The 14630-nt window shown below is 35.6% G+C and overlaps 1 protein-coding gene across 4 annotated transcripts in view; it reads right to left on the bottom strand.

The window, feature by feature from the left end:
- The window catches only part of LOC149065606 (twitchin-like), an 834903-nt gene that overhangs the window by 411155 nt on the left and 409118 nt on the right, over positions 1-14630 (bottom strand). For all 4 annotated transcript variants that reach the window (XM_089253452.1, XM_089253454.1, XM_089253453.1 and 1 more), the window contains one exon: positions 5045-5326. In XM_089253452.1, coding sequence (XP_089109578.1) covers positions 5045-5326 — 282 coding nt within the window. The remainder of the gene's footprint in view (positions 1-5044; positions 5327-14630) is intronic.

Below are 14630 nucleotides of genomic sequence, written 5' to 3'. Positions count from 1 at the left end.
TTATTGATGCCATATAGTGTAAAGCGTTCATATGTATGACAAAAGATTTAACAAAAAATTTAGCAAGATTTTTGAAACTGAAGAATTGAATTTTACAAAGGCTTTGTGGGGGTGGGGCAAGCATAGGGTACCAGTGTGCATCCCCCAAGATAGTGGAAAATTAATTAAAATACTTTTTGTAAGAAAATTTACATATTGAAAGAAAATACCTGTAAATGCTGTTTTAATCAACTTTTGTAAACCCTCTTTTAAGGGTTAGTAATTACAAATTTCTCTGGGGGAAGATTCCCAGTGCCCAGAGACTTAGGCAGGTGCAAAGGGTGCAGCAGCTAAATTTGTAGAGCCGCAAAATGGGATACAGATACAAATGTACCTTGATTACATTTTGACTAACTTCGTGACAAAGCACAATAACTTAAAACTCTGTCCAAGACAATAGCAGATTAAAGTCTGTCGAGGCTCTGGGCACAAAAGAAAAGATTGGGGCCCTTAAATTAGAAAAAAGTGTGAAGTTTTGGTTTTTCGGCACATGGCACACATGCCTGTTGCACCCACTGTTAAATCTGCCTCTGGGCCAAGACCTTTAAAGTTCAGACATCGAACCCACTGACCTAGGGTTTTGACAGCACAAGTCTCCCCACCAGCAAATCGCCAGGTTGGACCTGATGCCCTGGATGCTGGACCAGAGAGGGTGATAAATTGTTTCAAAATGATTCAAAATCACAAAAAGCCGAGGCAGATATAGTAGTTTTATAGTCATTCTCAGGTGCCAATGATTTGCTCTATGGTGTTCATGTAAGGATGCATATAGTGGGGAGAGGAGGCTGGTCTGGCATACTGGGCGCTGCACCAGAGGGATGCAAACTACAACCTTTTACTTACTCAACCCATAGTCTGCGGGCTGAATGGGGGCCCTCATAGTCATCTGCTGAGGTGTGTGATATCAAACCTGATTTTGTAAAAAGTGAACTAAGCTGAACATTTTTCCAGATTACTAAAGTGACCTGTGGTATAGTACTTCATCACTTGATTGGCCAGTGACACATTCCCAGATCACTCAAGCGGACTGTGACGCACTGCCAAATTTCTTGAGTGACCCGCTGCAAGGTTCCGGATCACTTAAGTGTCCCTGCTGCACATTCCCTGCGGTATATTTATAAATCACTGGCAACGGCTCTAGAGCAATTGAGTAACCTGCAACATGTTTACAGATCCCTTAAGTGACCCGCGGCATATTTCCAGATCAGTGGAGTGACCTGCGGTTCTGTTCTAAATCACTTAATTTAGTGGCCCGTGACACTTTTTCAAGTCAATGAAGTTTCCCTCACTCTTCATAAAGGTTGAACATCTGTACTTAAACATTACAAGGAGGTACCACAATGCGTGCTTGTCCCGGCTAACCAAGCATACCCTGTGTTTATGGACACTGGGGAGGTGTCCATAACACAGGGTCCACGGTACACCCCATTTAGAGGGCTGCAAAGCTGTTCTCGCACCGGGCTGCAAAATACTTAAGCCCATCCCTGCCTGTACCCCTTCCCCAACACTTAAATCTACCTTGTACCCTCTCTCCATAGTTGGATTCTTTGCATGTCCCTGGAATCTCACACACTTCTAGTATGGCTAAAAAACCTTGACTCTACCAGAAGCATGACAAGCAAAGCAATAAATAATCAAATATTTTGAGTTGACAAATCATGGTAGAGAACCTGAAACACAGTCAGAAAAATGCATAAATCCAGCTCTGTCCTTGACATCATATTACTCTCGAAGATGCTGCCACTAAAGCAGGGCCAGAGTCTAGACATTCTTCAAGTGTAAGCGAATAATATTTTTGAGCCCTTCCTTCCACCTTAATGATTAAAAAAGTGTAGGTAATTGTTAATGGACAAATATTTTACAAAGAACCATAACAATTCCAATTTCCTTCAATATCCATAGGTTCTTCAAGAATATCAATGGCTAATGGCCAGGGCCGTCTTAAGAGCATCATGGGCCCCCAGGCCAAGTGATTTTTCTGAAGCCCTACCAGGCAAATTCTTGAAAATTTCAATCAGATCTCATTTTTGTGAGGCCCCTTTTCTCTTGAGGCCCCCGGACAGTGCCCGGGTGGGCGCATGCCCTAAGACGGCACTGCTGATGGCAAAACTATAACTATTGATGAATATAGAATGAAGTTATAATGTTAATAAATATGTATGCAATTTTTATTGAATACACACCATTAACGAGGAAGGTCTTCTGACTGTCATCTGCTGAATTTAATGGAAATTAATAAGGTGAATGTACAGCAAATAAGTAAGATATATAAAAAATTTAATTTCGATAATTACAACTGAATTAGAAGTTGAAATTCTTGTTTCTGTTGTTACTCCAACATTCATGTTATAAAGAGACTTTTCTGGCCAACAGGTTGGCAAAATACCTTATTATTGCATCCATATCTATTTTTTTGAGAATGTCATTTTTAAATGGACATCAAAGCTAGTCCATTCAATTGTTCTTAACTTATAGTTGATCTTAAATATGTAATTATTAATTTTAATTTGAAAAACTATGTTCGCCACTGGCCACAGACATTGGAAGAGTGTGCCAGTATTCTTGAGCTTACAAAAACTTATACTTACAAAAATTAATCCACATAGTCATTTTTTGCGATGAAAGATAAGGCTTTGACTGGAGAGGTACTGGAGAACAGCATACTTGCAAATATTTGGAGTTCGCTGAAGGGAATCATTTCCATCAATGCCACATTCCTCTTCACCACTCAACACAATTTCAAGATTCGAACATGCTTTCTTCAAATTCTCTTTATACCATGTTCACAGATTGTCTATTTTATATAGAAATTCGAAGCTTTTGTTGTGAATTTACATAAACTGGAGTCTTTCTTTCGGTGATGTGATTGCTTTGTCAAACACAACATAAAAAAGAGTTTACTTTGAAAGATCTTTTCCCAGTCCCAAAATAGGTTCATTCTCACTTTCATGAGAGAAATGTTTTTTATGTTCCTTGGGTGCATCTCTTTGTCTTCAAGCAATATTGCATCTGTAATAACAGCAATGACTCCATCATCAGACCTCATGTTTTCAATAAACACTTGGACACTTTTTATGAGATTCATTGAACTTCTTAGATCACAGATGACTTTCTGTAACATTTTACTAACTGTGTTTATTTTAAACAGTGTTTCATGCCAGGTGAATAAACAGCAAAGAAACTTGAAACTCTGCAGTTTTCAAGCAATTCCCAAAGCAGTGTTTTTACCAAAAGTGTCAATTTTTTTATCATGGGAAGCTTCATACACAACATCATAAATTTGCTCAGTATAATGAGGCTTGACTGTTTTTCCTCAACTATATTTCTACCTCTTTATTGACGGAAATCTACAGAAAAATTTCTCATATATCATATATGAATACAGATGTTTCTCCGCCCCACTCTTTTGTCAATAGTGTATGTGGAGCAAGTTTTTGGCAGATCTACCCATCTCTCTTCCTCTGATTCTTTCAGTCATTTTTTCCCCTGTACTTTCCTAAAAAAAACCACCCTGTCTAGTTGCCATAGAAAGGTAACACCTCCTGGAGTAACAACACATCCAAAGGATACAACAATTATTAATGAGTAACCTGCATATCAAGGAAACATTTATTTTCTGGATATTATGCTGAGGTGAACTCGGAAAGAAAAGTCATCTTGTCTCTGCCAGGACTCGAACCCAGGCATTCTTGCATACCGGTCAAGCATGCTACCATCTATACCACTGGAGACACGACATATATTTTCATGAATGTCTGTTTCTTTCAAAAATTACAGCAGTATATCTATAGTCTGAAAATGTATCCGGTATTCCTCAAAAGAACACACGCACAGACACCCGAAAATTATTTTCGGTTAAAATAACTGTGTTCAGCTAGCAATAATCGGCTCGTTTGCGATGGGAAAGGCGGCAAAACTCCCGGAAAATACTTAAGTGCATTTTAGGTGCGGGTTTCCGTGAGAGAAACCCTAGCAAGGAGGGATTGTGGTCGTGGCATTTGCACTAGTCCGCTGTTGATGGACGAGTCTATTTTTGTGAGGAGGGAGTGTTCATTCAATGTTCTATGGCTTTCGGCTCGGTTCACCATGTTTGGTGCCAAATGGACCAACGTTGTATCGCCATCATCAATTCACAAAGATTCTACCTTGTCCTTATTGCTGTATTGTATAGTAATATTTTCTCTGAAAATATTCACTTTTGAAACAAAGCCTAAAAAATCCCCCCCCCCCCCCAGTTAGTGCCTCCTGCGACTGTGTAGTTTGCAGGATTCAAGATCCGGCAAAGTCACAAAAATTCTAAATTATAGTGGCCAATAGCATTTTTGTTTTATTTCTCTCTTTTTTGTTTCATTCATTTCATATGCTCTCAGTAATCAATTAATTATTATTTTAAAACATTCAATTCACCAATTCCTGTGCATTAAGGATCTCCAGGCATTACGTTTTTTTTTATTTTCATCACCCCAAAAGCAGAATGTTTTTCACTGTTCTGCAATGATCCCTCAGCTGACTGAAAATGTTCTGTGGTAAAAATGTCTGTAATATATTTTCTCTTCTTGAAATTCTTCCAGAGATTGTTTTGCAATGTACATAGTTTTTGGCATATTGTGCTTTGGGGTTCATTATTTTAATAATTCATAAATTTTTTTGTTGTGTGTGAACCCTTTCTTCCCTACTTCATTTATCTATCCTATCCATGAAATTAATATGTTAATCTTATACTTAAATCGAATTTATAAAACAACAAATATGATAAGCAAATAAGATGACAAAAGCTGCAGCACCACAATCTAAATTGACAAGTGTTTGGTGTACACTAGCAAGTGAGATCCTGCAACAAACGTATATGTGTGTGTGTGTGTGTTTTTTTTTCTTCTCATCTGCGCTACCAAAAGCATGTTTGGAAATGTGCAACCAATATCAAGTGAATGATAACAACATATAGATGAATTTTAAAGAATGCATTGTGTTTGAAAAATGATATAAAATATTGAACCAAACTTACCCAGAACAGAAACTTCAACATCTGCCTTATCTTCACCATGTTGATTTGTAGCAGTTATTCTATATATTCCAGAATCAGATCTCAGGGCTTTCTCGCAGGTAAGTTTGGTATTGTATGGAGCATTTTCTATTGTCAAATCAGATCTTTCTTGAACAGGTTTGTCTTTAAGTGTCCACTTTACTGTTGGAACAGGTTCTCCTTTAATTTTCACATCAAAAGTAAATGCTTGGCCATCTTTGATAGTTATTCCATTTAGATTTCTTCTATCAATTTTAGGAGCCACTAAAAAAAGGTGAAAATGAAACATGAAACTGTTAACATTTAAAAGATATGGAGTTGGGAGAAAATAAAAATATATTTTAAAATTATTGAGAGAACACAAACACATAAAAATTTATAAGAACTATGATTGTCATTGCATGGAAAAAATCAAACTATTATACATCATAATTTTATTTGTAACCCTATCAGCATAAGTGTTTATATATCCAGGGTTCCAAAACTATGCTTCGCCAAATATTTCTTGGTGCTCTGCAAAGGGATTGGGAAATAAATAATTTACATTTCCAAGTATTAAAAAAATTACATTTATTCCAAATTAAAGCTGGGGTTATCTTAATTTTGCCCCAACGAAAACAAACGTCATTTTTAGTATGATAAAATGCTTCAGAGCAAACACTGAAGGTTTTGTTTTTGTTTTCTCACTGATTTGCATTTATCCAACCAGCAGCCAGTGAAATTTTTCCGGTGGTATTTTTTCCTGGTTGGGTCCGGTATGTTAAAACAGCCCTGTGCAACACATGAAATAATTGAATTACAATAAACTTGGGCTATTTTGATACAGTTGCATGCCGTATCAGTTTTATATGCGCTATACCATATTTTCCGCCTTCCAACAAACAGCCTGGTATAGATGGAAATGGGACAAGTTATTCCATGCTGTTTGCTCTCAGTTGCCAATGGCTAATTCACTATGTTTTCTGGCCAAGAGCCATAACAAATACCCCTCATAAGTGCATTACTCTGGGGCAGAAAAATATTCAATGTAATACTTGGAACCAATATGCTTATGGTATTTCGGCTCTTTCAGCTCATATAGTAAAGTGTGTGTGTTGCACAGCTCATACACAGACCTCATATTTCTCATTCAGCAGGGGTGTTAAGAATATCTGACCTTGATGACAATGTATGGTCCAGCTGAGCAGTGCCATCATAAGAGCATTATGGGCCTCCAGGCCAAGTGAGTTTTCTAAGGCTCTACCTGACAAATTCTTGAAAAGTTCAACCACTTCTCATTTTTCTGAAACCCCTCTTCTCTTGAGGATCTCGGGCCATGCCCAGATGGGCTCATGCGTTAAGACAGCACTGCAGATAAGGTGTCTCACTCAAGGGTAAATGGTATGGCTCTGCAGTTTCCCACTTGTTCCAATTACTCTTGCCATATGCTTGAAACAGTGATTCATGAGAAGCCCAGTTCAAGATACTAATTGGTAATCAAAACAATTTCAGATATTGAATTGCTCATGCTTCAGTTATGAATTATTTGAGCCAGATCGAAAGCATTTAATTCAGTTTTTTTTTCAACCTTTTTCTACTTGCAGACCAGCATAAATGGGAAAAATAATTTGCTAACCAAGAAAAAATAATAAGGGGGAAATTTCCCAATTTTCCAACTTATTATATTATCATTAACTTATATATCATTAACTTATTATATATTATTGACTTATTATTTATTATTAAATTATTATATTATTAACTCATTATATTATCATGCAAGAAACTGTTGATATGAGAGCCCTGTTGCCACCTTTACATAGAAATGAAACTATTTCTAATAACTTTTCAAGTAAAATTGTTTGTTGGTTTTAAACCTTCAAACTAGATCATTGCCTGCCACTCTGTCTCAATTTTGGTTCTAAACCTGTGTGCAGAATGAAAATCAACATATTGATACCCCATATTTTTTATTTCCATGATGCATAATGTTGTAAATTTTACGAGTCATAATACTGGTTACTATGTTTTTTATACAAATATTTTTGAGACATAGCAAGAAAGCAATTGCACTGGAACCGTTGCTGCCACCTATCAAAATAAAACAAGCTGATTATTATGATTCTCAAATTTAAATTTATTGTATGTTTTGAACTTGAGTGCAGCAAGAAATCAAATAGTATATGGCATTATATGACATTATAATTTTTATGCTTCATATTGAGCAAATTTTATGTGACGTAATGCCGGTTACTATATTTTAAGTTTACTAAAAAATAATTTGGTGATAAACACAAAAATATAGTAACTGGTATTGTCATGCATAATATTCATATCAATACAGCTGCTTACGAGAAGATGATCTCCCACTGACTAGATTCATAGGTCACTAAAGGTTTTCGGTACATTATTTTTTATAATTATGAAGACGAACATACATTCTTTGAGCTTATTCCAATCAGGTATCAATGCAATTGATTCACAATTTTTCTCTCTCAAACCACTTCCTGAAAAATTCTGACCCTCTTCAACTGAAAGGCTGTTCAGAATATCAATCATTCTATTAATCACTATTATTGCATTTGCAAATTATACTTGCCATATGGAGATTCGTTTGGATTTCATCAAAAGAATTAAGATAAAGTTTTGAGGTCATTATGGGGCCTGACATTGCTATAATTAAAAAAAACCAATTAACAGAATCCTAACTTTTATCATTGCTCCAAAAATTTGTGAACACACTTCATGTCAAGCACATTTCATGGTACTCTTCTCAGGTATCAGTTCTTTATGCTAGCAAGGGGGATTCAGGCACTGCTCAAGAATTTTGAAATTAAATGACAACCATTTGCATAAAAGTTTTTGTGAACTGCCACTGAAATTGAAGACTTATGTATTTATACATCCAGATTCCCGATTTTTTTCCTTTTTTTAAATTAATGGATCATATGTATGAATCAGGATTTTATTGTCTTTGATGGTACTAGAAAAATATTTTTAATTCCATTTGTGGAATTCCTTAGGAATAAACTGCCACCTAACTTTGTAAGATTTAGATTTTTTTTCACATAAAAAGTGTGATATAAATGAATAGATTTAATCATCAATGACTCAAAGCATAGATGGACAAATCTCCAAATGTTTAAATGTCTGAATATTTCATATTTATATAATATAAACGTGTTAGAATTGAAAAATAAAAGTCACTGGTAAATGGGACCAGTGAATACAAGAGCCTACTGGTCCACAGACATCATGACTAGTTCACCAAACAAAATCTGTTGTAAATAATAATAATAACAATGATTATTAATTATAATTAATTTCACCAAATATATTAGCATTTAAAAGAGTGATGTACCACCGGGAGCGGTGCAAAAGCCATAAAAAATCCACTGAGAATCAGAGATTCTTCTGTGACCAATGTATAACCGTGGTGGGGGGGGGGGGGCAAAGTTTTCCGCCATTTGTCCCGTGGGCCACAGCAATTTTTTTCTCAATGGTGTGATTGTTTAACCGGTCAAGTGGGAATGATGCATATATGGGTCAAACTGTTTCCAATCCTTGAGTGGTTTTGACAAATATATGGGTCATGGAGGATCTATTCCTTCCCCTTTACTTATTGTATTTTGACTGATACCTTCAACACCTCCTAATCCTGACTCATTCAAGTGAATGAATATATTTTTTTTACATATTTTAATCACATATGACATTTTTTTACATATTGTGAAACCTTGCTACAATGATACTCAATAATATGATAAATCCACCTAGAATGATGTTTTTTTCGTCTTGTTTGGACATGTCAATACTCCAATATTGAAGTGCTACGTCTTAATATAACGATTATCCCTCTACAATGATATAGATATAGATATAATATATAGAGTATATATATTATAAGGGATTCACTGAATATATTATAAATATTACTGCCGAAGTCTGAAATTTTCCAGTTGACCCAGCCCCTATATATTGATTCCTATGATTTGAGGTCATCTCCACGTTGGCATATTGTTTTGTGATAATTACGACTGTTTATAATTATGATTAGCTACAGCAACTCTAACAATTAGCGGAATCAGAATATTGATATCTTTAAAGATTGATATCCAGGAATACCAATATCCCATACACAGGGATCGATGTATAGTGGTAGAAAAAATCCCAAAATTTGGATATTTGCCGGGTCAACTGGGCCAGCTGGAAACTGGCCGAAACATATATATTAATCAAAATTTCTGGGTAATGTTATTATAAAATCACAAAAAGAAAAGCTTCTCGGCTAACATATATATGTGATTTTTTGGAAAATTCCCAAATCAGGTGGTGAAACACCACCTAAAAAACTTTCTTTTTCTTTTCTTTTTTAAAAATCACAAAATTAGACTCAACTGAGAAGATGGTTGCTAAGTATCAGAAATACTTTTTTTTCGCATTTGAAAGCAATAACAGTTCATGTCAAATGTACCCCACCAAAGAAACTAAATAAAAAAATAAATAATAGCTCATACGGTCTACCTCAAATTGCTTTATTTCAACATGATTTATCATTTGCTTTATTTTAACATGTATAATATGGTCTTTTCGAAACACTGTGCTACATGTTTAATTTGTTTCAAAAGCGAAATTTATTGTTTTCCCAACATCTTATTTTTTTTTTAATTATGCAAAAAATCTTTTTTTTTGTGAAATTTGAAAGAAAATAAATCATACAGATAGATGTTGGTTTGTCAAAAATAATATTGATATTTCAGAATTGATATTTTTCACTTACAGGTAGTTACAAGTTTGTGTTCAAGAGTAGCAAAACATTCATCAGAACTGTTTCCCTCATACAAATTTGAACATGAGTTATAGAACCAAAGTTACAGCCCACCAATATTATGTTGAAAAATACCAGAGAATATATAGAAAACAATATATTCTCAAAGTTTCATATTTTGGATTAGGCTTACTGAAGATGGCAGGATTTATCGTTGTGTGCATTCTAAGCACAGTCCACAACTGCTCAATGGTGGGTGTGTGAAATAAGAAGGGAACCCTGGTAAGGAATAATGCTGCAGTCGCTGCATACAACGATAGTAAGGGCGGTGTCGACAGAGCAAACCAGTATCTTTCATACTACCCTGCATATCGTAAAATACAAGAAATATAAGTCGTCTGCGACAGAGCAAAATTTAGAAGGAATTGTGATTTTTAAGGTGTACAATGCCGTAAAACTATGTAGACTGAATATTGTTCTGGGAAAAAACTTCATATAAAGTAATCAAAATCCTGTAGAAAAATGCTGAAACAACTAAATGTATATAGTATATGAAATTTATTTCTGTTTGTGTGTGTATGTTCTCTATACAAATCTACAATTTTTTATCTATCGTTGCCAAATTATTTGCTAATATACCAAATGACCCGACTTGAACTACTTTAACAGTTCGTCAGAGCTGGGAAAATACCTGAAACTGTCAGGCAACAATGATTACTGGGCTTCCACAATCACTTTCGGAATGTTTACTTTGGTTACCATGGTTCTCAAACAATGCGTTTCAGACAAGCATATGCCTATATATTGGTTTGCCACTTTTTCAATCCTCCCAGAAATCCTGGGCAGCTCCGAATATTATAGCTAGCCCGTAATAAGAAAGAAATTAAATTTCAGACAATCTAGACACTGGGTACTTGAACGAAAAAAAACCCAAAAAACATTTTTATTCAATCTTTAATACCCCATTACAATGTTGCTTTGTATTCATTGTGGAACCAATAAACGCTTCTTTATACCAATAAAACAAATGAGTGAGTAAAGTATAGTAAATATACAGTGGAACCCAGGGGCGGGCTTAACCATTTTGCGGCCCGGTGCGAAAACAGCTGCTTTGCGGCCCTCCAAAATTGTTTTTCAAGATCCTTGAGGGGGCTGAAATAAGACTCAGCCCCCCAGGTTCCGATGCCATTTATATGCTATTCTCTGACATAGGAATCGGACCCATTCTGCTGCAAAATGCAGGCGCCATTTCTACAACATCTGTACACAGTACATCGCAATGGAAGGGCTGTCAGGGCTATAGACGATGGATTATCTGCCCAGAGTTACAACTAAATACGCTTTCAGCTGTGACAAGCATGCATTTTGCCGCACCGCACCCCCCAGTAGTTTTAAATAAGTACGTTGTTAGAGTGAGAATTCAGCGCTCTTTCTTGTCCAGCGCCCCTGAGCACTCCGGATTTTGTGGGCACGTACCCAAAAATTCACAGGGCATAGAATTTGGCTGCTTTTTTGCATTATAGGCAAATTCCCTCCCCACGCCTCTGCCTCAAAGAAAACTGTACAAGAGCGGCCCAAAAATAGTACTTGCCTAGGGCACGAACTTATGAGATGCAGGTCATGGGTTCGGGAGAGGGGTTGTCAAAACCCTAGATCTCGAGGATCCCTTGTCTCAGACAGAATCTTAAGATATTGCTTTGATAAGAAGTCAAAATGTAACTCAATGCAATCAACGTATTTTCTCATTGTAAACAAAGTATTTGTAATTCGTTTTTCGGCCCCTAAAATTTAGCGGCCCGGTGCGACTGCACCCTTCGCACCTGCCTAAGTCCGGCCCTGGTGGAACCTGAATATATAACAATACTCTGCAGAACAAGGAAAAATATCTCTGTAGAGGGTTTATCGCTGTATCAAGAAACAGCAGTTTAACATTAGAGTGTAGACATTTCAAAACAATACTTGAAAAAATATTGTTATAGAGGGAGTTATTGTTGTATCGAGTGTTGTGTTAACGAGGTTTCACTGAAAAAAAGAAAAATGAACTTTTCTAAATGTGTTCTGTGAACAAGACAGGTAGAAAAATAATAGCCAATACTGCAACAAAAGAAAAGGTACTGATGTAGAGTGTGTATTAGTAAAGAATAGAGAATCACTTAATAGGTATATACAATCTGTCACTCAGACGGGGGCCCCTCCAACCACGTCTCCTCTGTTGTCCTGCATGTTGGATGGGGGATAGCACTACTTAGAGATAAGAAAGCTTCGCCACTTCAGAAGTGGAAGTTGAAAACCACTCAATCGTGAATCAGTGGTATTGGACCAGCGAGCCACCAATGATTTCGAATGCTGATAAATGCAAGAAACAATTTTAAGCTTGGACTCCTGCTGCCACCTATTAAATTTAAAAAACTATTGGTTATAATTGTTAAAATAAAATGGTTGCTGGTTTTAAACCTATGTGCAGAGTGAAATTAACAAGTGATATGAAACTATATATTTTATATTTTTAAGCTGCATATACCAGAGTCAATTTTATGTGCCAAAATACTGCTTTTTATGTTGTTGTGTGTTTACAAAACACAGTTTTTCAACAAACATAAAAGATAGTAACAAGAATTTTGGCGTATAAAATTTACACCAATATACAGCATAAAAATTAAAAATTTACAGCTTCATATCCCATGTTGTTCATTTTTGCATCCATTCTAACATCCACAAATTCACAAATTTTTTGTCTGTAATTTTCTGTAAAAAGTTTTCATACTTAGGTTAATTCCTAATTTCCTTGATTGAGAATTTTTACGAAATCTCCTGCTTTCTCTTGAATTATTGATCCTGATAATGGGATTGAGTGAGATCGAGGGATTTGAACCACAAAAGAGTTGCTTTCTCAACAACGCTGAATTCTGATTTCTTATGCGCTTTCTGCTTGGTTCATAAGAAGATTCAAATGCTGAAAAAGAATTTCCTTCATTTTTAGCAAATGTTGAAATGGTGTTCCATGCAACTCCATATTCTTCGGTGAGTTAACTCTTTGTTTTTCCAGATTTCAGTTTTTTTCCAAATTTCAACTTTTGATTTCAAAGTTAGCGTATAAGGTTTGAGTAGAGCCATTGCATTCACGGCCGTGGGTACTCACAATAACAACCAAATGATATATTCTGCATCTAATCAGGCTTTAGCTCTTTTTCTTTTACTCCTTTTCAAAGAAATCGTAAAACCGAGCTCCGCCAAAAACATTCTCTGCAACAGACAATATCAAAACTCACAAGAGATAAGATTTTTATCCCTATTGAATGTTGAAATTGTCAACATCCAATAGGGAAGACACCACACTCTAGGGATCATCCACATTTCTTTTGACCATAAAAAGAATGAAAGACCTGTCTTTGAAACGCCACTAAAATGATAGGCTGGCCAAGAGGCTTAAAACATTAATTCTTCACATGCACGCCACCCCCTCACCCACAGCACATAAAAGGGACGCATCATATAGAACAAAGAAACAAAGGATTATCGAAATACCCATAGACAACGCCAAAAAATTCTTAGAATGGTAGCATATGGGTAATTGTAAAAACCAGTTGTGGTAAAGGGACCAAACTCCTAGTAGCGGAGTTAAGCCAAACGTGTGTCAAGTTAGAGTTTCCCCTACATTGAAATCAGTATTGTGCAAACCAAGGGAATAATAGATCTCGAGTTATCCAAATAGCCAAGTTAGCCACATGTCGAGTTATCAAGATTCCACTGTATTTGATAGTAGCAGCAGGAGTCCCATAACAAAAGTTTTCAACTCCAAGCAACATTTATATATGTGTATTTCTCTTTCATACCAAAATTATCTGTACAGGAAAGTGAATAGAATTCAAACTCATTCATCAGTGTTCAAGGCAGTATAATTTATCCTCCTGGCACACACAAATGTTTAGGAGTTTTCTTTAAGAAACATCTTTTGTTCACACATTGCTGCTCTGAAGTTATCGAGAAAGTCAATCAAGACAAAGGAGCCATTATCAAAACATACTGATGAAATTCAGCTCTGCTAATCAATAACAAATAAACTAAATCAACTAATTAGTCTTTCAACCAACTAATTCTTTAAACCCTTGAAAAATTCTTGCGAAGAACTTACCTAAGACTCCACCCTATGAGCACCGTTGAAGTATATGAGAGCTCAGAAGTGCAATAGTCTGCTAAATATTAGAACCATAAAAATAGATCAAAATATGTTGACTACACATTTGCTGCCAAAGAAAGTATTTCTATGGAATTTTTGCATGTGTGTAGGAACACGTTGAAAAAAAATAAAAAAGTGAAAGTGTTAAAATTTTATTAAATATGCCCAGTATAAATTTTTAATGCCCCGGGTATGTTGGGCAAAAGATTTATCAAGCCCTGCTTTGAAGAATTACTTCCTTATCAAAGTAAATTTATATCGGTATAGAAAAATAGATCAAACTTTACACTATTACTTATTGAAAACTTTGTCCGTTGACCTCTTAACAATTGAGGATCATATAAAAATTTGAGGATATCTCCTCTTCATTTAACAGGGGCAAAATTATGACAACTGAATTTTAAATGGTAATTTCTCATATTTACAATCATCTGAAATTGCTTTGTTTTTTATAAATTTCCCCTCTGCCACTTTTCATGACAAACATCCTGTGTACATCACAACCACTCCTCCTTTTAGATGGGTAGATGTGGTTCAGTAGCATTAGAAGATCATTCATACTATTGCCCTCAAAATTTATCAATCCATTTTTTTTAGGTCTCATAAGTGGTATTTGAACATTAATGCTCTATGATGAACTTCTC

This window comes from Pholcus phalangioides, unplaced genomic scaffold, assembly GCF_987345545.1.
Source record: "Pholcus phalangioides strain wild (caught in Gottingen) unplaced genomic scaffold, Ppha-v1.0 ptg000039l_1, whole genome shotgun sequence".
NCBI classification, from domain to species: domain Eukaryota; kingdom Metazoa; phylum Arthropoda; class Arachnida; order Araneae; family Pholcidae; genus Pholcus; species Pholcus phalangioides.
This window is presented reverse-complemented; position numbering and strand designations above follow the sequence as displayed.